The sequence below is a fragment of the Cucurbita maxima genome, unplaced genomic scaffold (genome assembly GCF_002738345.1).
Source record: "Cucurbita maxima cultivar Rimu unplaced genomic scaffold, Cmax_1.0 Cma_Scf00028, whole genome shotgun sequence".
NCBI lineage: Eukaryota > Viridiplantae > Streptophyta > Magnoliopsida > Cucurbitales > Cucurbitaceae > Cucurbita > Cucurbita maxima.
The window spans coordinates 2,131,470-2,151,860 of NW_019272044.1; the positions used below are offsets into that span (position 1 = coordinate 2,131,470).

The 20,391-nt window shown below is 38.3% G+C and overlaps 1 protein-coding gene and 1 long non-coding RNA gene across 6 annotated transcripts; one reads left to right on the top strand and one right to left on the bottom strand.

Moving 5' to 3' along the window:
- Positions 1-302: 302 nt before the first annotated feature.
- Positions 303-18,923, bottom strand: LOC111500227 (histone-lysine N-methyltransferase, H3 lysine-9 specific SUVH6-like). 5 transcript variants are annotated; one of them, XM_023151911.1, is made up of 4 exons: positions 18,663-18,923; positions 8,578-11,762; positions 3,448-3,553; positions 303-645 (listed from the first exon to the last, which is right to left on the bottom strand). In XM_023151911.1, the coding sequence occupies exon 2, from the start codon at positions 11,624-11,626 to the stop codon at positions 8,630-8,632; it is 2,997 nt and encodes a 998-aa protein (XP_023007679.1). In that variant the 5' UTR covers positions 11,627-11,762; positions 18,663-18,923; the 3' UTR covers positions 303-645; positions 3,448-3,553; positions 8,578-8,629. The 5 variants fall into 5 exon arrangements, with proteins under 5 accessions (XP_023007679.1, XP_023007680.1, XP_023007681.1 ...); XM_023151913.1 differs by lacking the exons at positions 303-645; positions 3,448-3,553 and adding exons at positions 3,758-4,280; positions 15,870-15,951; XM_023151912.1 differs by lacking the exon at positions 303-645 and having other exon boundaries at positions 3,278-3,553.
- On the top strand, positions 585-3,320 carry LOC111465157. The gene is made up of 3 exons (XR_002714155.1): positions 585-682; positions 1,801-1,927; positions 3,250-3,320. It is a non-coding gene; the product is annotated as an uncharacterized LOC111465157 (long non-coding RNA).
- Positions 18,924-20,391: the final 1,468 nt, after the last annotated feature.

Sequence of the window (20,391 nt, forward strand, 5' to 3'; positions counted from 1 at the left end):
TAGAATTTTAAAGTTTTTTAATAATACCCTGAAGGGAAAACTATTCCCACAATTAACACGAATTCTTCTAGTATGTTTTGTCATCACTCACATACATCTTTAAAAAACTCATAAGAGATCACTTAATATAGAATTGGTCTGAGTACGTTTAATCATGAAGTTTCTGTGATTGAACCGGTGTACCTTGTTGGTATAAATAGAAACTTTCCGTTATTTTAATCTTTTCCTTAAGATCGGTTCCATTCAAATGTAAGCTAGGTTCATTTAGATATTAATTTATTTATTTTTAAGTCTAAATTTTTTTATAGGTACAAAATCTATATTTGAAAAAAAAATGATTTGGGCTGGGCCTAAGCCATTACCTTCAAAAGCCCACAAATCTCCCATTTTCGCTCCTCCAGCTTGGTTATCGTTCTGCTTCTTCAAGGTTTTATAGCCATGGAGGTCGCCACCACTGCCTCCAGCTTCGCGCTTTCCAACAGAATATCGCCATTGATAATCGAACCGGACGTTGTCATTGTCCTCCTCCTCTCTGAGAACGGCGCAGCTTTCCACTAATTTTCTCATCCCTTTCGCCGGTGGCAGCGTCTTCGGGGACTTTTCCGGCATGAAGCTCCGGCCATCTTTGCTTTATCCGGATTATTCCTGTGAATCCAAGGGCAAAAGGGGCGTTGTTACTATGGTAAATGCCTGAATTTTTGTTCTTCCAGTGCTATTGGGATATTGGTTTTGAAGTTTTGGTTCCGGTTTGTTCTTTCCGTTGGATGAAAATCCAACGTCTGCTAATTTAGGGCATGATCATGGATTAATAATTAATGAATACTCGTTATGAAGCCTCTTGGGAAATCCAAAGCAAAGTCATGAGAACTTATACTTAAAGTGGACAATATCATACCATCGTGGAGAGTTATGTTCATTTAACACTTTTAACTACTTTGGTTAACTAAATTTTAGTTTATGATTCATGAGAAAAATTGCGATATTAATTTGAAATTTTGCTGCTTATTGTTTGTGCGAAGAATATTCGATTTCTTTCTTTTAACAGATTTTAAAAGAAAGCCTTTAAAAGAAAGCCAAGATGCGATTTTTCCATAGAGTAGGGCTTTTGCATTCTTGAAAGGATGGTACGTTAAAGCCATGTCCAATAGATCATTTACATCCCAAGTGGAAATGAAAGATGTCATCTGAAAATATTGGAAGCAACTTTCTCCAGTTTTGGCATCTTATTTATACAAGAATCGAATTGTTTACTCAGACATGACTCTTGTTCGTTTTGTCACGGAGTTGATACATGATGAATTTCTTTACCTTCAGTATGAGGATGAAGCAAAGCCTACATATCTTTACATTAACTCCAAAAGGATAACAAAGGTTAACCATGTCTTTAGAATCTTCGTTGTTTTAATGTGGATTGTGAGATCCTACATTGATTTGAGAGAGCAACGAGTGTTGGCAAGGACGCTGGGTCTCGAAGGGAGTAGATTGTGAAATCCCACATCAATTGAAGAAGGGAACAAGTGCCAATGAGAACGTTGGCCTCCAAAGGAGGGTGGATTGTGAGATCCCACATCGATTGGAGAGGGGAACAAAACATTCTTTGTAAGGGTGTGGAAACCTCTCCCTAGCAAACGCGTTTTAAAATCTTGAGGGGAAGCCCGAAAAAAAAAGTCCAAAGAGTGACAATATCTACTAGTAGTGAGCTTAGGACGTTACATCTGTTCTTTAGAATCCTCGTAGACATGTTGAGGACCCAACAAAAGTTTATTACTGTTCATCCCTTAGTATTCATTTCCACTGCAGATATGTTAAGCCTTCTATATTCACGTTATGCGTTGGTAATGCTTGGGGAGAAGCAGCACTTCTTTTGGCAGCTGGTGCTCAGGGAAGCCGTTCTGCATAGCTCTCGTCAACAATAATGACAAAGCAGGTATTCTATCAGCAATGGATGTCTTTGTTTTCCTCCTTATTCTTCTATTTATTTCTTAACTTCAGAAAGGTGTTAGTATCTTACTTAGAGTCAAGCAACAGACCGTTGATTTCACTAGAAAATGAATACGAAATATGAAGGCAGAACTGGTAAGATCATGGTTGAAATTAGATTAATGGATTGCCTTCTCTTCATTCCCGTATTATAGATTTAAAAATATCTATTAGTTTGACAACCAAATATAGTATGATTTGTCCAATGAAAATAGTCGAGGTGCATAAACTAAACTAAACTATGAGATCCCACGTCGGTTGGTGGAGGAGAACAAAGCATTTTTTATAAGGGTGTGAAAACCTCTCCTTAGCAGACGTGTTTTAGAAATCCTGAGGGGAAGCCAGAAAGAGGAAGCCCAAAGAGAACAATATTTACTAGCTGTGGGCTTGGACTATTACAAATGGTATCAGAGCTAGATACCGGGTGATGTGCCAGGGAGGAGGTTGAGGCCCCAAAAGACGTTAGGCTTGAAGGGGGTGGATTGGAGGATCCCACATCGATTGGAGGAGGGAATTAGTGCTAGCGAGGACGCTGGGTCCTGAAGGAAGGTGAATTGTGAGATCCCACATCGGTTGGGGAGGAGAACGAAGCATTTTTTATAAAGGTGTGGAAACCTAGCAGATGCGTTTTAAAAACCTTGAGGGAAGCTCGAAAGGGAAAACCAAAAAAGGACAATATCTACTAGCGGTGGGTTTGGACCATTACAAATGGTATCAGAGCTAGACATCGGATGATGTACTAGCAAGTGAAGGGGGTGGACACGTGACGGTGTACCAACAAGAACACTAAACCTCAAAGAGGATGAATTGGGGGATCCCACACTGAGTGGAGAAGGGAATGAGTGTCCGCAAAGATACTGGACCTTGAAGGGAGGTGGATTGTGAGATCTCACATCGGTTGGGGAGAAGAACGAATCATTATTTATAAAGGTGTGGAAACGTAGCAAACACATTCTAAAAACCTCAAGGAAACACCCAAAGAGGACAATATTTACTTATAGTGGGCTTGGGCCGTTACATAAAAACTCATGGATATTGAGGTTATAGAAAGGGGTAGGACAGGAGGCATTTTTTCTAGCTCATTAGGATTGACTGGAATGTTGAAAAGTTCTATTTCTTTCTAGTCATAGATTCCATGCCAACCTCACATTCCACCAATGGACAGCAGCATGGTTCAGGACTGTAAAGTTGAAAATTTACATTGTTCCCTCTAAACAAGTATCAATAAATGAACTAACAGTTCTTTCTTTTTTAAAATCGATATTAAAGGTTAAGCTTTATGCCGGCGGCCAAAGTATTCGAGTCCCAGCAAAGCAGTCGAATATGATATCATAGATAAGGTACCAGAATTACAAAGTGCTACCAATTTATCACATGTTATTGAAACTGTGCATTAAATTGCATATCATTTACTTCCATCAGGTACTACAAAATGAAAGAACTGAAGATCAGGGAGTTATATCTGACCTGAAAAAAGCCTCAGAGAACTGAAATCTGGAATCCTCATGCAGTATTGCGTGCTTATAAACTTCCAATCTCTGAGGAACTTGCTGAATTCAACTCTAGAACAATGCTGCAAAAAAGGAAAACTGATGAACATTATTGATGTTCATCTTCAACCAGAAACTCCTGCCTTTTATGTTATCTTCTTCTGTTGTATCTAAAATTAAGGAACAATCTCATACAATGAATAAATATCAGCCATTTCTCCAGGATGAACACTACAATTTACCAAAATTCAATAGAATATCATTTACAGAAACAACAAATGGTTGCATTTTTTCAAGTTAATTATGTTATGGCATTACTTCAAAGTATCTACAGGGTTAAGGGTCAAAATCCTTCCCAGTATTTCCATTACAACAGGAAAAATCAACTCATAATTTGCAACATGAAAATTGTTACATGGCAATACAATTCGACACAAAAGTCTCCGCCAACATCATATGATAGATAGATACACATCTCAATGAAACTGGAGCACCGCCCTATCATCAAAGCTATGCCTGTTGTGTTAAGAAAAGCATTCTTTTCATTAGACATTGCCTTTAAAACAATAATCCGATGGAACCAAGTACGTGATTTTGTTCATTTTCTGCTGAAACTTCAACTCAAAATAGCACTAAGTCAGTAACTCCTGCCTCCAAGGCACCTCTGTTCTGAACGGAGTCAGTACGGAGAAGTTCTGGGAGTTACGAAGGAAACTTCGAGCTCATATTGGTCATGAGAACGGGCATAAAAAGTAGGCTCGAATGACGGCTACTCAGAAAAGATAGTAAGTTTCCGAGCCATTCTTCGACCTGTGGAGAGACAATATTACATCTCAGTCATCACATGCAGATACATGCTACTCAGACATCCACAACAACATCCTATAGGTGAACATGGTCGAGACGTATACTTCAACCAGTTCAGCTAGGTTCAAATTGGAAAGTTCCGTTTTAACTTTTTTAACCTTTAAAGTTATCTAAAAAAACTTTTCCATTAGCTTTCTCAGATAAAGTTGTCTAATGGCAACTGAGTTGTAGCTTAGAGTTTTACAAAAGAGTAAAAGAGAGCATATATAGTCTCCTGTTCAAGCCTTAGCCCTCCAAATACATAACTTTAAAGATTAAGGGTTCTTTTAAATCAAACTCCACGAAGTATGAATAGAAGTCTTTTCCAAGCTATTTGAATTCATTTTTATTTTCATCGTGGTAATGCAATGCACGATGTCTCGTAAACCAATTAGGTTGTTTCTAATGATACAAAGAGCTTTTTTTTTTTTTTTTTTAATGCGAATCGATGAAACCCCGATATTTAAAGACAGTTTCCGTACTTACTTGCTAATGGACTACCAGAACGAAGACATAGATTATGTACCACGTCTTTCCGTTAGCTCAATTGTTTTTTAAAAGGATTTTTTTTTTAGTATAATTTAACCTAAAAATGGTCTATTGACTTTGGCTTCCACAACGGTGATCAAATAGGAACCTGGGGTTGTTTAGATGTTCAAAGGTTAGTTTGAAGCTTTTAAATAGAGGTCCCTAGGTTGTAATTGATAGAACGTTGATTAAAGATTCATTTCAAGAAACCTCCAAGACTTGGGGTACACTAGTTTTGGTATTAGAGCTCCCAACGAAGGGATCTGACATGGTGGGCCGAAAAAATCCCACCACCTTTGGTAATGACACAGCTCAAACCAGTAAAGCGGTTAAAATCCTCACCCTAAGGTCAATCTCTCAAAGCGCCCTTAGCATGGAAGAATCAAGGGAATAGTAGAGAAGTAATCCATTAGAACTGCACCAAAAGTCGAAGGCTTTAACTGAAAAAAGTATATCCTTCCCCGATAATAGATAAGCTGAGTAATAGATATCATTCATTCTCAACTTCGATACTAGCTCATGAATTACACAAATATCTCCTAACTTTAGGTTAATCCTTCAACAACCAAATTCTAGAATATTATTGCAAAGAGGAGCTTCAATTTTATCTATGACCTCAAGAGCTCCCAAGAAATACATTCTATCATCTCTCTCAACTCCTGAACCACGATTTGCCAATCCAAGATTTCAAGTTCACAATAGCTCGAGTGAGGACGAAGGTCCATATTTGAGGGTAACCTATGAATATCCTGGACAAAGGGGAAGAGACCAACATTATCAACCCTAACACGACTATGATTACAAAATAAAAGTAGACCTCCCAACATTCAATGGGGAAGTTTGATGTTGAAACATTTCAAGATTGGGTCAAAGAAGTGGAATCCCTTTTCGATTACAATTTACACCAATACTCTAGAAGACAAGAAGGTGAAGTTGGTGATCTACAAGTTGAAAGGAGAGGCCTCCACATGGGGGATCAATTACAAAGACAATATAAGGAGATATGATAAAAGACCTATTAGGTTTTGACCAAAGATGTTGAAGTCGATGAGGAGCCAGTTTCTTCCGGTGAACTACGAGCTACTACTATACAATCAATATCAACATTACGCCCAAGTCAACAGATTAGTTACTGACACTTCTGGCCAAGTCTGAATAACATCTTCGTTGATGGTCTAGTAAATATCAAGAAGTAACGAGGCCGTCGCTTGGGGAAGAACGGTGGAGGGTAATAAGGCCACCAAGCAAAAAGAAGTAACAAGAAGATCACCTTGGGACAAAGGAAACAAAGGTTTTAAAAGAAGCACCACCGATGTGCAAAACAACTGGAAAATTGATGGCCCATCCACATTCAATACCTATCGACAAGGGAAAGGAAGAATGAACAAACCAACGACTTGAAAGATGAACAATGAAGGAGTGAGTGCCCAGAAAATGTTTTAGATGTCGGCAGACAAGTGCCAAAAAGACTAACGATCAAGCATGCCCAATTAGATTTGAGTCTAAATCCTCTAGTGATGATGATTTCGTCATCTAGAACTCTCGATTTTCAACCAATAGACATCAGCAGAGAGAGAAAGTCTCCAGTAAGCAGGCCAATTTCAAAATGAAAATTGGTCTCGCTAGCTTCAATGATAGGATGAGTATCTAGCACTTTCTTGGTTGGGTTAAATGTGTGAATTATTATTATTATTATTATTATTATTTTTGAATACATGGGCACATCGAAAGAAAAGAGAGTAAAACTTGTGGTTTTAAAACATAAAAGTGGGGCATATACATGTCAGGACCCACTTCAAACGAATAGAAAGAGAGATATGGAAAAAATCAAAGATTTTTCGATTGATGAAACTGATGTAGTTTTTTGTTCTACCAGCCATTTCTTTTGTTCTACAAGCCCTACGAAAAGAGGAAACATTACTGAAAAGAATTCGGTCCAGCAAAATTTGTGAGAAAGGAACGAGTGCCAGCAAGAACATTGGGCCCTAAAGAGGGGTGAGATTGTGAGATCCTACATCGGTCGGAGAGAAGAATGAAACACCCTTTATAAGGGTGTGAAAACCTCTCCCTAGCAGACGCGATTTAAAAACCTTGAGGGGAAGCCTGAAAGGGAAAGCCCAAAGAGGACAATATCTGCTAGCAGTAGGCTTGGGCCGTTACAAATGGTATTAGAGCCAGACACCGGGCGATGTGCCAGCGAGGAGGCTATTCCCCAAAAGGGGGTAGACACGAGGCAGTGTGCCAGTAAGGATGTTGGGCCCTGAAGGGGAGTGGATTTGGCGGTGGTCCCACATCCATTGGAGAAAGGAACAAGGGCCAATGAGGACGTTGGGCCTTGAAGGGGGGTGAATTGTGAGATCCTACATCAGTTGGAGAGGAGAACAAAACACCCTTATAAAGGGTGTGAAAACCTCTCTCTAGCAGACGCATTTTAAAAACCTTGAGTGGAAGCCCGAAAGGGAAAGCCCAAAGAGGACAATGCTAGTGGTAGGCTTGGGCCGTTACAAAATTAATCATCCAAGATCATAGTTACAAAAAGGCCGGGGGACAACGCCCAAAATGAGACATTAAATCTACCCAACTCCCAAACCTCGCCACACAACCTCTCAACCTATTTGAAAACCCTATTATCGTGCACAAATCAAATACCCCAAATGATAGCGAAGAAGCTAGCCTGCACAAGACTTTGCCTTTAATTCGGAAAGAGACTTGTATTAATCACAAAATGACAACCTATGGGTCAGGTAGAGGAAACCCTCTCCCAACAAGAGTCTACAAAAACAACTTCCAATCAAGCAAAATCAAAAGAAGGCTACAATTACAAAATAACTATGTGGTTCGGACTCCACTAGGAGATTGAACTGTACAACGTTTCAAAAAATACCGTCTTCTTAACCTTTGTTTTGACCAAAAAAAAAAAAATAAAACAAAACCCTACGGTTCCTTTCATTCCAGAGACGCCAAAGCAAAGCTTTGACCACACACTGTCACAAAATCCTAACTCTATTCTTAAAGAGACTACCAGTCAAACATTCCACCATCCATTCTATTTGGGGATCATCCAACAAGGAAAATCCCCCCAGCAACCAGAATCAATCAATTAATAAATTTGTGGGAGTGTACTATGAAAATATTCTAGTTCATATCTTAAAAAATGTTCTATCTTGGAATCTGAACAATGTTAAATACCTTTTAAAATCTTCAATGTTCAATGTTCAATGTTCAATGTTATACAATCAAATGATTGTTCTTGGGATTAATCCAGATGCATAGGAAAATTTGTCAACATCCTTATGATACATTCTCAGATTTTCTAGTCATTCCAAAATCTAAAGTATTTAAAAAGCAAACAGGAACAATCTATTGCCTTCTTTATGGAGAATGAACCGGGACATATCCAAATTCTTTCCCATTTGCATTAATAACTAGGAAATTTAGGTATTCTAAGGAAAAAAAAAATGTAATCTTGTGAAAAACAGTTTGATTTGGAATAGAGGAGATCAAATTAGGGCAACTCACCAAGGGAAATGATGAGGGACCTCAGGAAAAATTGCCACAGATGATAGAACGAATACATGATCCAAATTTAATAGCTATGGTATCATGTCAATAGCATGAGACTAGATTCAATTGAGCTAATGAGGCATGCATGCATCTATACCAAGACCATAAAAATAACAGGGAAATGAGGAAAAGATACGATTATAAAAAAGAAGGATTTGTCAGAACTTACCTAAGAAGAAACATACAATCCTGTTGATTGATTGGAACTTCTTGGCCAAAACTCAATACATCCAACCAGTACACTCCACGGAACCACAGTGACATCTCTTCTTTTTAATATTTCCATTAGAATCACGAACTTGATCGATCATATAATTGTAATGGTAAGATAGCTCCTGTAAGGGAGGAATATTCTCGGCAGCAAAGAACATAATATGTGGAATTCGCTTATCCTCGTGATCATAAAGAACATTTTGGGCATAAAGATTGGGTGAGCAACTATGGTTGATAAATCTCCCAATATTACCATAATTTGCCGCATCAATGGTAAAACTACCATCCTCCACAATATCACAAGCATTCGCCTGTGTGTCAGGCAGGAGAGTTGAAAGTCCATCCCAGAGAGAATTGTCACTGAAGTTATTCCCAATATCAAACAAATACTCATCGTTACCAGTTCTTTGTTCTGCTTCCTTATCCTCGAGAAGCTCCCCTACATACTCACAAATAAAACTTCCCGAGGGGATTGAATTTAGGGATCTCACACCCCATCCCCTTGATTTGGTTTTAAAAACTTCCAATTGAAATTTGATACCACGCTGACCAACTCGATTATGACAAGAAGGAGGACACTTGCATGAAGGACCACACTCATAGACAAGAGACTTTGCCTCAACAATAGCCCCATTATGATTAAATGGGATCTCTCCTCCATTCAAGACTGCACAATGACATCTCTCAGAATCTGAGCACCCTGCAGTACAATCACAACCCTTGAGAGGAATTGGGCGACACCAATCAGGATATATCACTTTATTGATGTAACTAAATGGTGGTGGCTTCTCGTCATCTATGATGTTCACTGCACAAACAGGAATTGATTCTTTCCCTTGAGAAATATCCTCCGCACAAAGACCTTCTCTTACTTTGAATTTTCTAGACCTCTTTAATTCTTTCCAAGCAAGTTCAGGTTGACCTGGAATTCGACACAACTGAAACTTGTAAATAAGTTTACCATGAGGACCCATATCTTGCCACCATTTCTCCACCAAATATAGCCCATCGAAAACATACGTTTTTCCATCAGACGATTCATAGCCACGAATCACTCTAACCGGACTCTTTTCATCAAAACTATTCTTTAACGCAAGGTTTCCTCGTTCAAGTTTTTGGTCTTCAGGTTTTTTGTCTGAATTCATCATATTTCCTCCTTGCCCTGTATAAATCAGGACATCAGAGTTATCAAGGTTATTAGTGTAGCCCCCTGATGCAACAATACTAGTAGCAAGGATCTTTTTACCACACTTTACATAATCTATCCCACCCTGAACTTGGCGATGAAGTCCAATAATATTAAGTTCTATCCTATATCGGAACTCATCCCCAACTTCAACTCCAGGGACTGGTCCTAAAATTTGTTTACACACATTAACATATTTCCCCTTATCCCTGAGGATTTTTGCTGCTATAAAATCAATCCTCCTAGAGGCATTTCCTTGGACCTTCTTCCCTGCTTCTTCTTCCTGCAAGAGCTTCCTACATACAGCTTGGAAAAGCCGCAATGTCTCCCTTACTCTAGTCCTAGTACCTTTAGAATCAATACCATGCTCATTTCCAATTTCATTAATTTGAGAGAATGGAATAAGGCTCACATCAGTATTATAGGATCTAAGATTCAAATGAGAATCGTTATTTTCATCGTCACTGACACTTATACTGCTATCTGCAATAACTAGCTGATGCATATCCCCATTAACAGCATCGCTTTTAACGGAAGATGTCTTCTTTGAAGAATTTTTGTGATTCTCTCTTGCATCCTCCTTTCTTAAAATTGGTTCCGTTTTCTCTAGCTGCCCACGTTTCTTCAATTTTCTTCCACTTAAGCCACCTCCTGGAGAGGGCTTGTTGTTCGATTTACCTTGCCTCCAAGGACAATTCGATGAAGCCATAAGACCTAACACAATAAGTCTTTCAGATGAAAGGGTTTCCTCCAAGGGTACAAGTTTCAATTGCTTCTGATTGGAGGGCGTATCCAAAATATTTTCTTTTGGAGGTGCCTCTCCTCTGAAAACCACAATTTCCTTACTGAAATTTTCCTCCAAACCTTCTTTCAATTCATTTAGAGTACTCTGACACTTGTTATCAAGCTTGGATTGATCACTACAGGAAGTTTTTGTGCATTTTTCTAATGTAAATTCGTTTCTCAATCCACATTTACTTTGCATCTCTGTTTCTTTAATAGTTTCCTCAATCAAATCAGCACAAATTTTATCCATGGTTAGCTTGGCCACATCCTCTGCCAATTCAATATTGTGTTCTTCTTTGTGAGCGTTATCTGCCACACATTCTACATCCTTATCCAAATTTAACGACTTATAATGATGCTCAAAATTGTTTTGAGAGTCATTCACTGGGGGACACTCCACATTGGATAAAGGAGGGGCGTTTTGTCCACAGAAGGGAGGGAAGTCTCTAACAGCTGAAACTACTCTTCTAGGAGGGTATTTTCTAACCACAACCTTTTTCACGTTTTTTCCATTAGAAACAAAGGTGGGGAAATTGGGTGGTGAGCATGGCCTCAACTTACTGGGCTCAAGTACCTCTTCTTTTCTAGCAGAAACAACCACTCCATGCAAGGATTTCGATAAAGGTTCATCTTCTGCAGAATATTTTATATTTTTAGACAATCCATCTCTGCTTTCCAAATCCTCAGTCAACAATGATGATGCAGCCTTCACTGTACTGTGTCCATCTTCTAGATGCAAAATATTGGTTCCTTTTGTGGCAAAGTCTAAAGCAGTATGTGCATTTGACATCTTCACACTTCCCAACACTTCATGATGCACTGACAGAGAACTCTCTATTATATCACCTATCACACCTTTTATGGGGATTGAATTATTTTGCAAAACACTCCGGCCACAGCCAGGAGGGAAATCCCGGACAACAGAGACTTTACGTCTTTTATATTTAAGTATCTCTGAATGTGGAAAAGAATCGCCATTTTCAATACTCAACCTTTGAATCCTCTCCATGGAATCGTTACATTTGAGCGACATAGTTGCTCATGGAGATTTGAATTTAGCTGGATTTTGAACTAATGTGCAGGGTAATGGAAGTCCGTAAAAGCTGAAACCTCGAGGACTATGTCTTGAAGAGGAAATCCGCAAGCCTCAAGCTAAACATGGCATGAGCCTTGATCATAATAGAAAAAATAATCAATAAAGAATACTAAAGATAGAAAAAGAAAAGGAATAAAAGAGAAGACATGACTCAAAACATAACGATGGTATAATAAAAGGAGCCAGTACGGATGAAACATTAAAATGACATAATGAGGAAGATTAATAACTCATGCTTAATAAGAAAAACTATTAAACCACCTTTAATGCTTCATCAACTTTTTAAATCGCCTCTAGAAGGCTAAGGTAAGGTAACCTCCCTTTCCTTTTATGTATTATTTCCTATCCCTTAGAGAATTGGTTAGCTTTTCTTTATTATAAATAGGCATATGTACTTCTTTGAGGAATAATAAGAAAGAAGAGTAATACAAGTTACTCTTTTAACATAAGGAGAGTAGTACAAATTACTCTTTCAACATGATATCAGAGCCTTCATAGTCAATTGAATCTAAAGTCAGTGAAGCTTTCATAGGTGCTGATCATTCACGGTGACCAAGTCCTGCCTTCTCTTTGTTCCACCATCATGACAGAAAAATCTCAAGTTTTTCTTCCAATCGTTGTCACAAAGCTTCAAATTTTGAGATTCAATTTTGAAGTATTCAAAATGGATGGAACCAAGGGTATTGGAGGGAGAAAATGAGGCGACAAAACTAAGATCTCTAAGTCTGTCAAGGCTGGATTCCAATTCTCGGTTGGAAGAATCGGATGATACTTAAAGCAAGGTTGCTACGTAAAGCGCACTGTTGTAGGTGCTCTAATCTACTTGGCCACCGTCCTCAAATACCATGTTGCTGAGGTTTTGGAATTAGTCGGGAATGCAGCATGTGACAAAAAGAACAAGATACACCTTAGGTTTTTTCTTCTGGCTATGAGGAGCTCAAAAAATTTCCTTCAAGTTGTCAACATTGCAAGCATTGGAGTTCTTCCGATTAAGTATAGGTTTCCGAGAATGATTTATGTTTTCCTTATAAACATTGTGGCAAGAACTCGATTGCTATTGGGTATTCGAGATGAAGTACATTGCAGATGCCTTAATTATAAAGGAATTTATTGAAACAAATCGTGTCTATGACGTTTTGGCCAGACGCAACAAGTTTGACCAAGATCGAGTGCACATCATCGAAAAATAGGAAACATCATCTCAAGAAGATACAATCTCCCTTATTCAAACAGAAGAGAGCAGAAAAAGTATTATGCTTGACAAACCACCCAGTGTAAATGCATAAGCATTCTTTGTAGATAAAGAAAGAAACAACGAAAGAGACAATCAATGGAAGAGTAATAAAGACAATTTATGGTGCCCCACGGAGTATTATGGGTGAAGCTAGACTCCTTGAGATTCAGGAGTGTCGTGTGTTCCATGAAGTGTTGTGGGTAGAAATCACACTCTTTGAGATTCAAGAGTATCGTGTGTTGAGACATCGTTGAAGGTACTCAAGAGTATCGTGTGTTGAGACATCGTTGAAGGGAGTCTTACCTATTAGAAATCAAGAATCAAGCTCATATGCCAAGGGTTTAGGGATTCATATGCAGGTAAGAGATGTTCAAAAGGTGTACGAGGTTGGTTATCTTCCAAAGAACCAATGCCACCAAAAGGATAGTGCTAATGGCTGCAAGCAGAGAAGTTGAGGGTCAATGACAGGCATCCGTCAAGTGTAAAGTGAGCATTGATAAAATCCATGTGGGTGAACAATGTGGTTAAGTTAAAAGGCAGTTGAAAAAAGAAAATAGTAGTCTATATAGTGGACATTCGTGGCTAAGAGAGAGCTATAAAGCAAGAGAAGGACCAAGTGGGCATTGATGAAGTTCATGTGGGTGGACAATGTGGCCGAGTTAAAAGCCAGTTGAAGAAAAGGAAAATAAGTAGTCTTGAGAGTGGACAATCATGGCTAAGAGAGAGCCATAAAGAAAGGAAAATCACTCAAGAGAACCTAGCATGAAAGATGCAAGCAACGCTTGCAGAAGTTCTTCAAGAGATGGAAGTAACTCATTAGAATTGATCGTTTGCCCATAGAAGTGATCCAAGAGAATTGAGCACGTGTATCCCTTAAGTCATTTACACATGCATAAGTGGGTAGGTTCACAAGAAATTATCAAGACCATCATTTAATCATAAAGGAGTACCAGGCTGAATATAAGAACCAAGAAGAGACAAGTTGCAACAAAACTAGAATGAAGCATCATTTGTTGCGTTTGCCACAAGAGACAACTAAGTTGAGAATTGGCCGGAGAGAAGTGTCAAAGTTATGTAGGGACAGGTGTCCCCTAGCTAAACAAGAGGCATTAGAAACTTTATTGTGTCTACATTACAGGTCTCAGTGACCTTGTCTTTAGGATAGCTCGTAGAGAGAGTGCAAGTTTTGTGTGGTCATGCTTATGTTGTGAGTCTGAAGGCCAAGGAAAGGTTTATTAGTGGTATAAGTCGTAAGTAGTGGGCAGTTCCGTATTCATATTGATGCATGATTATTTATAACGGGCCAGCTAGCAGCCAACCCAAAGTTTGGATCGTTATCAAGACAATGTCTAGTTTAAGCGATAGAGAATGTCACAACCATACTATGAAAAGAGTAGGTTGTGACTCCTACATGCAGACAAATAGAAAGGGACACGTAAGTGGAGCCCATTGAGCAACGTGAAAGCTGAGAAAGACAGGTGTCACGATGCAACCGAGGAGGACAATGCATCATCCAACACACATTGAAGAATGGACAAAATTGTCAAGCTAAGGTGTAAGCAAGATTAAAAACATCAGTATTATCAAGGGTGTCAGAGACAAGCTTAACAAAGGCTTGATAAGGCCTCGTGTAATATTGTGTTTATAGGAAAATAATAATAGTAATAGTGAATAATTAATTAATTAAAAAAACAACAACAACAACAAAGAAAATGGCAGCAGTAGGCGCTGCTGGCCAAGAGGAAGGAAGCCAAGGCCCATGTGGGGGGGCATTTCCTTCCGACGGTGGTGGAGTTAGAAGAAGAGTGATAAATGAAGATTTATGAAAATGGGGAAAATTAAGGCAATTGACAAAAAATGGAGGAGGAAAAGAACACCCAACTTAAAACCCATACCGAAGTCAAGTAAAATCCGATAATTAATGGGAGTTGGGTGAGCTTCACACGAGTTGTGGGGTGTTAAAGATTCAGAGGAACAAAAGTAGTATGTATTTGGAGTTAAATCAGAGAAGAAGGGACCAAGATAGGAGTTGGAGTGTGGAAATCAAAGGTATGTTATGTAGAAAACTTGTGGGTTGCAAATCTTGAACTCTTGATATACAATGCATGATAATCTTTGAGATTAGGCTCAAAAGATTGGTGAATGTGTGGTCTACATCTTTGTAAAAGAACTTGACACAAGATCTCGAGCCTAAGAGGAGATCAAGCACTAAGGACACATCGGATATTAAAGAAAAAGAATTGGAAATTTCCACAGAGGCCCAAGGAAGAATACGTGTGAGGGGCATAGGCCTCACGCACACATGAAATCGTGAGTGTCGAGGAGTGAGACGCGTGGGTCAGCGCGTGGAGGCTTGTTTCGAGTTTCAGTTTGTCCGTTCAACTCCTTTTGACGTGCTATATTAATATTGGCCTATACTAACCTTGAAAATTATTAAATAAGGTCCAATTAGGAGAAACTGTGACGAAAATATCATATTATGAGCATATTATGAAAGAGAAGAGATTAACAATCCAAGTAAGTAGCATATTGAAGCTCCTAAACAAGTTTAAACGTATTATATTCAAGTAAAGCATGTTGACCATGTTATTAGGAGCTAAAGTGGTAAGTGTGTGTAAATGACATGAGTAACAATCATCGTGAATGCATGCATAAGATATGAGCATGTTAAGAGTACATGATTAAATGTATGATGTATGACTCTAGTTTATGCTTGTGAGATTGATACGATATGAGATGAGATGTGTATGACTAATTTCAGTCCACTAATCCACACGAAACCCCTGACCGACGCATTGTGTGCTAAATTAGGAACAATGAATATTTCTAATCGCTGGGCTGTGTGCTAGACAAGCTATAATTGACAAGCAAGTCTTATATACAAGTTCGAAATTTGTAGTATGCATAAACAAAGCAAACGATTGAAGTTTAAGGTAGCTAGAATACCATCATACGGTAGAGAGGCCCTAGTAGATAAGGGTAGGAGCCAAGGAATGGTTGGACTGAGGACTCGATCTAGACCAAAAACCTATAAATAACCCGTTATGAATAAAACTTAAAGTATTCTCGAAAGATAATTAATAAAACTTGTTAATAACAAGTTAGCTACTTACTCTGTAAATTAATTACTCACAAAAAATTATCTTTATTCTTCTTTCTAAATAGACAAGATATAGTGCATCGAGACGGGTGTGTGGACGAGCTGGAGACTTCAAGAATCCTACCTAGACCCGAGTCTATTTTGGTTATTTACTTTTGTTCTGTTTTGAAAACTTGTTTAGGATGTTTATAGCGTTATGTTTATAGTTTGCGTCAATAGTAACAACTGTGAATCAGGCTCCCCTAAGTGGGCGTTACACCCCAAGTCATTACCTCAATGAGTCAGAGATTGAAATATAGGATCGGGCTCTGGCATGGTATGTAGAAATGACTTGGCCTAGGCACAAAGAGGTTCATGCCTCAATAGTGCTCGAATAGATGGATGTCCAAGAGGTTCCAAATATAAAGTTGACTCATGGGTCGGTTCTCGATAAGCATGCTTGAGCGAACTACGAAGGCCAATGACATTCTAAGGCTCGGAATAGCATCATGAAGCATTGGTGGGACTCGAAAGCTCCTAGATAGCACTATCTTGAGCCGATATGTCTTGACAAGCATTATAATGGTTCAATAAGCTTCAGTTTACATAGTTATACCTTAGTAAACATTTTCATGCCTCGATAGATTTCAGTAAGTGCTGAAATCATCTGATAAGCTCCTATTGAGCATTTTAAGGCCGTTTTGACCCAACGAAGGGTTCAAACACATCTCGATGAGGTTCTTGGTCAATGTGGAAGCATGTGGGCCAAAGTTTTTGAGAAACTAGATGGTGAAATGAGATGCGATGTTGTATATGAAGGAAGTTGAGCCTAGAGTAGAGGCAAGTTGGCTAGAGTTGCAATTGAAGAAAAATAGGGGAAACATGTATAGTTGAATTTTGAATTTCGAGCCATTGTAAAAGGACTACATGAACTTTTATGGTCAAAGATAACCTTTGGTAACATACAGACTGAGGGGAAGACCTGATAAAGTTGTAATGTGACAATAAATCAGCCATCAATATTGTTCATAATCCTGTCCAGCATGATAGGACAAAGCATATTGAAATCAAATTACATTTTATTAAGGAATAGTTAGAGAAGGGGTTAGTATGCATAAGTTATGTGCCCTCACGGCTTAATTGGCAAATGTGCAAACAAAAGAACTTCATAGCTTATTGTTTCATGAGATAGTATCCAAGTTAAAAATGAATGATATCTATTCCATAGCTTGAGGAGGAGAATCGAAAGAATAACCTTCATATGAGGAATATTGGTGTAATCCCATATAATAAGGGAATTAGCCTATTTTTTGTGTTTCCTTTTCTATATTGTTTCCTGTTCTCTAGAGAACTAGTTTGCTTTTCTTTAGGTTCCTGAAAGCCTGTTTTCTAGAGAATTAGTTTGCTTTTCTATATTGTTCCATACATTGCTGAAATCATCTTGTTAAACAAGAAAAATTAACTCCTATTGATAGAGGTGGTATTGGCCTCATCAATTTAAAGAACGAAAATCAGGCTTTCAAGCAAATTGGATCTGGCGTTACCAAAGAAAGAAGTCACACGATAGAGGAGGGGATCATCGATGCAATGTACGGAACCTCTCCCTTTTTTTTTCTTTTTTATGAAAATAACTTAACTTACATTGAGAAAAGATGAAAAAAAATACAGACATACAAAAAAAGAAAAACCCACAAAAGGAGCCAAACTACCAGAATGGACCGGTCGTGAGAAATAAGACCAAGTGAATAATTACAAAAGGGACTAGAAATAGAGGCCGAAAGATAAACAAAGAACCTAAGTTCAGGCTCCCTATTCAAATCAACATCCTCCATCCTCCAAATCAGGTTGAAATTCCACAACTCCGTATGGGCTTGAAGTTGGTGCTCACGCAGAGCTTCTAGAACAGTCTCTACGTGTTTCAGATACTCTAGGCTTTTATGGGAAGGGAATCGCTAAGACCAATCATTCCCTAGTCTCGTCTATATCCTATTACTATTATAGCTGGGATATTATATCTATTAAAATGGAGGAAGAAGAGATAATATCGTATAAGTCAAATATCGACATAAGTACTCTCCTCTAAAGATTTTGTTGTTTCCATCTTCCAAAGCCCCCATAAACTAGCCTACACCCAACTTGACACAAAAATTGCCCTTGATCATGAAATTGGCAAATTGAAACTTTGACCCTAAACACAGCCCATGGTACGTGGAAGAACATCAAGAAGTATTAGAACTTAGCTCTTGAGCATATGACTTCCAACGTTAACAAACAATGGAGCATCTACATCTTTCTAGTACAACCATTGGCTTCCATGATCTTATCACCCCATTGGTGCGTCCATTAAATTTTCTCCATTTCTTATTTTTCATCGACTATATTGAAGGACATTTGCTCATCTTTTCAATTGGTGAGTGGCTCTCCCATAGGACTCAAGGTTCTCCTTTCATTTACTCAACTTGGACACCCTTTTAAAAGTTGGAAAATGCCCCTATGGACACCTTGTTTCTTATGTTCTACAAGGAGAAATTCAATTGTTGCTACAAGGAGAATTCATTTATAAATTCAAACACTACTTCGATGCAGAAATCCAACCTTCAATCAGAACAGAAGAACTTCAAGAAAACATGAAGAACAAAAGAAGAAACAGAGATAATTACCTAATTTACACACCAGGAGCCACGAACGAAGAAACCCAGCAAGCAAATGAGGACTGCCGCAATGCCCAACACTTATACACGTGGGTTTTACCAGATTTCATTCCACGTCTCTCTCTCTCTCTCTCTGTTGGGCAACAGCCAATTTCTCTCTCTCTCTCTCGAGATCCCAATCCAATCAAGAAGAAAGGTGCTGGGATTCCACCGTCTCCTCCTCCTACCTCTCTCAGAGAGTCGCGAACTTGAAAACAAGTCGGGTCGGGTCGTAGTTTCCCGGATGCGGGCAGAAATGTTAATTATTTTTACAATATTTAATTTTAAAAACAATATTTTCATTTTTATCATTTTTTAAATAAAAAAAATGCAAGAAAAATAATGAAAATTACAATATATTTATTTTTAAGCAAAAAAAAAAAAAATCTAATTCCCTTGAAAAAAAAAAAAAGTAGGCAAAAATTTTAATATTTCAATATTTATTTACTCAATATTATATAACAAAATTTTGTCAATTAAAAAAATAATAAAATGAAGGCGAAGAAATTAATAATTCTTTAAAAATAAAAACAAAATAGAAAAAAGGGTGAATATTAGAAACTAAAACATATATTTAATATTTTTAAGTTTTTTTTTAAAATTATCCAATTAATTAAGAGTTTAATAAGTTAAGTTCAACCGAGTGGAATCGAAGTTGAACCACTCAGAATAATAAAAGAAACTATAGAATGTAAATGAACCATGAACTGATTACTTAACGATTCAATTAGGAGCTTAATTTGAAGGCATGAAGGGTTGTTTCGGTCGGATTTTTTTTTTATCAATCTAAGTTTAAAAAATAATAATATTTAAAATTGAAAAATAAAAATAAACCTAATTTCCCCCAACTCTTTGTAAAGAAAAAACAACAAAAACAAAAATAAATCGCTCACCATGGGGTTCGAACGCGCGACCTTGCCGGAAATGTTCTTTATTAATTTATATATTTAATAAATGAAATCGTAGTTGAAAGTCAAACCATAAATTTCAATCGAAACCCTAATTTCTACCATTAATTTTCAGAGGGAGGTTTCTGTTTCTGTTGATCTTCATCTTTTCATCTCACAATGAACGTTTATGATGACGACGATCCCGTTATTTTTGGCTCGCCAGGGAATGTCTTCCGTCGCTGCCCCTTCACCGGCAAATCGAAATCCGGTGACGACGACTCTGATTCTGATTCATCGGATTCCGGAGCGTTCCATGTGGAGTCCACCGGCATTTTCATGTTATCCCTGCCTGATAGCTTGGAAGAGAATGCTGATAGTCTCCCTCATTCGTACGAGACCGCACCGGAAGAGTTGGTGCCGACCGGCTCCGATGGACGGAGGTCTGTAGCGGCGGACGCCATTGGTGCAGAGGTGAGCGTTGAATATGTCGACGATGGGAAGGCTATTGATTTGGGGAGGGATACGGATGTAGGGTTGTACTCGGAAGTTCAATCGACCGCGGAAACAGTTGAGAAGGATAAATCGATCGAAGTTGTTGATGATTGTAGAAGCCATAGTTCCGAAGCGAAGAAACGTAGAATTCCATTTGATGAATCGGAGGTCTCGTTGGGTGAATCCTCATCGAAAAAGTTGAGGTTATCCGAGGAAGCTTTAGGTTTGAGCTCTTGTGCAAGAATTTTTGTAGATAAATTTCCGGTTGATTCCACGAATTCCGGTGGAGGATCAAAAGTTAGTTCTGTAGATAACAA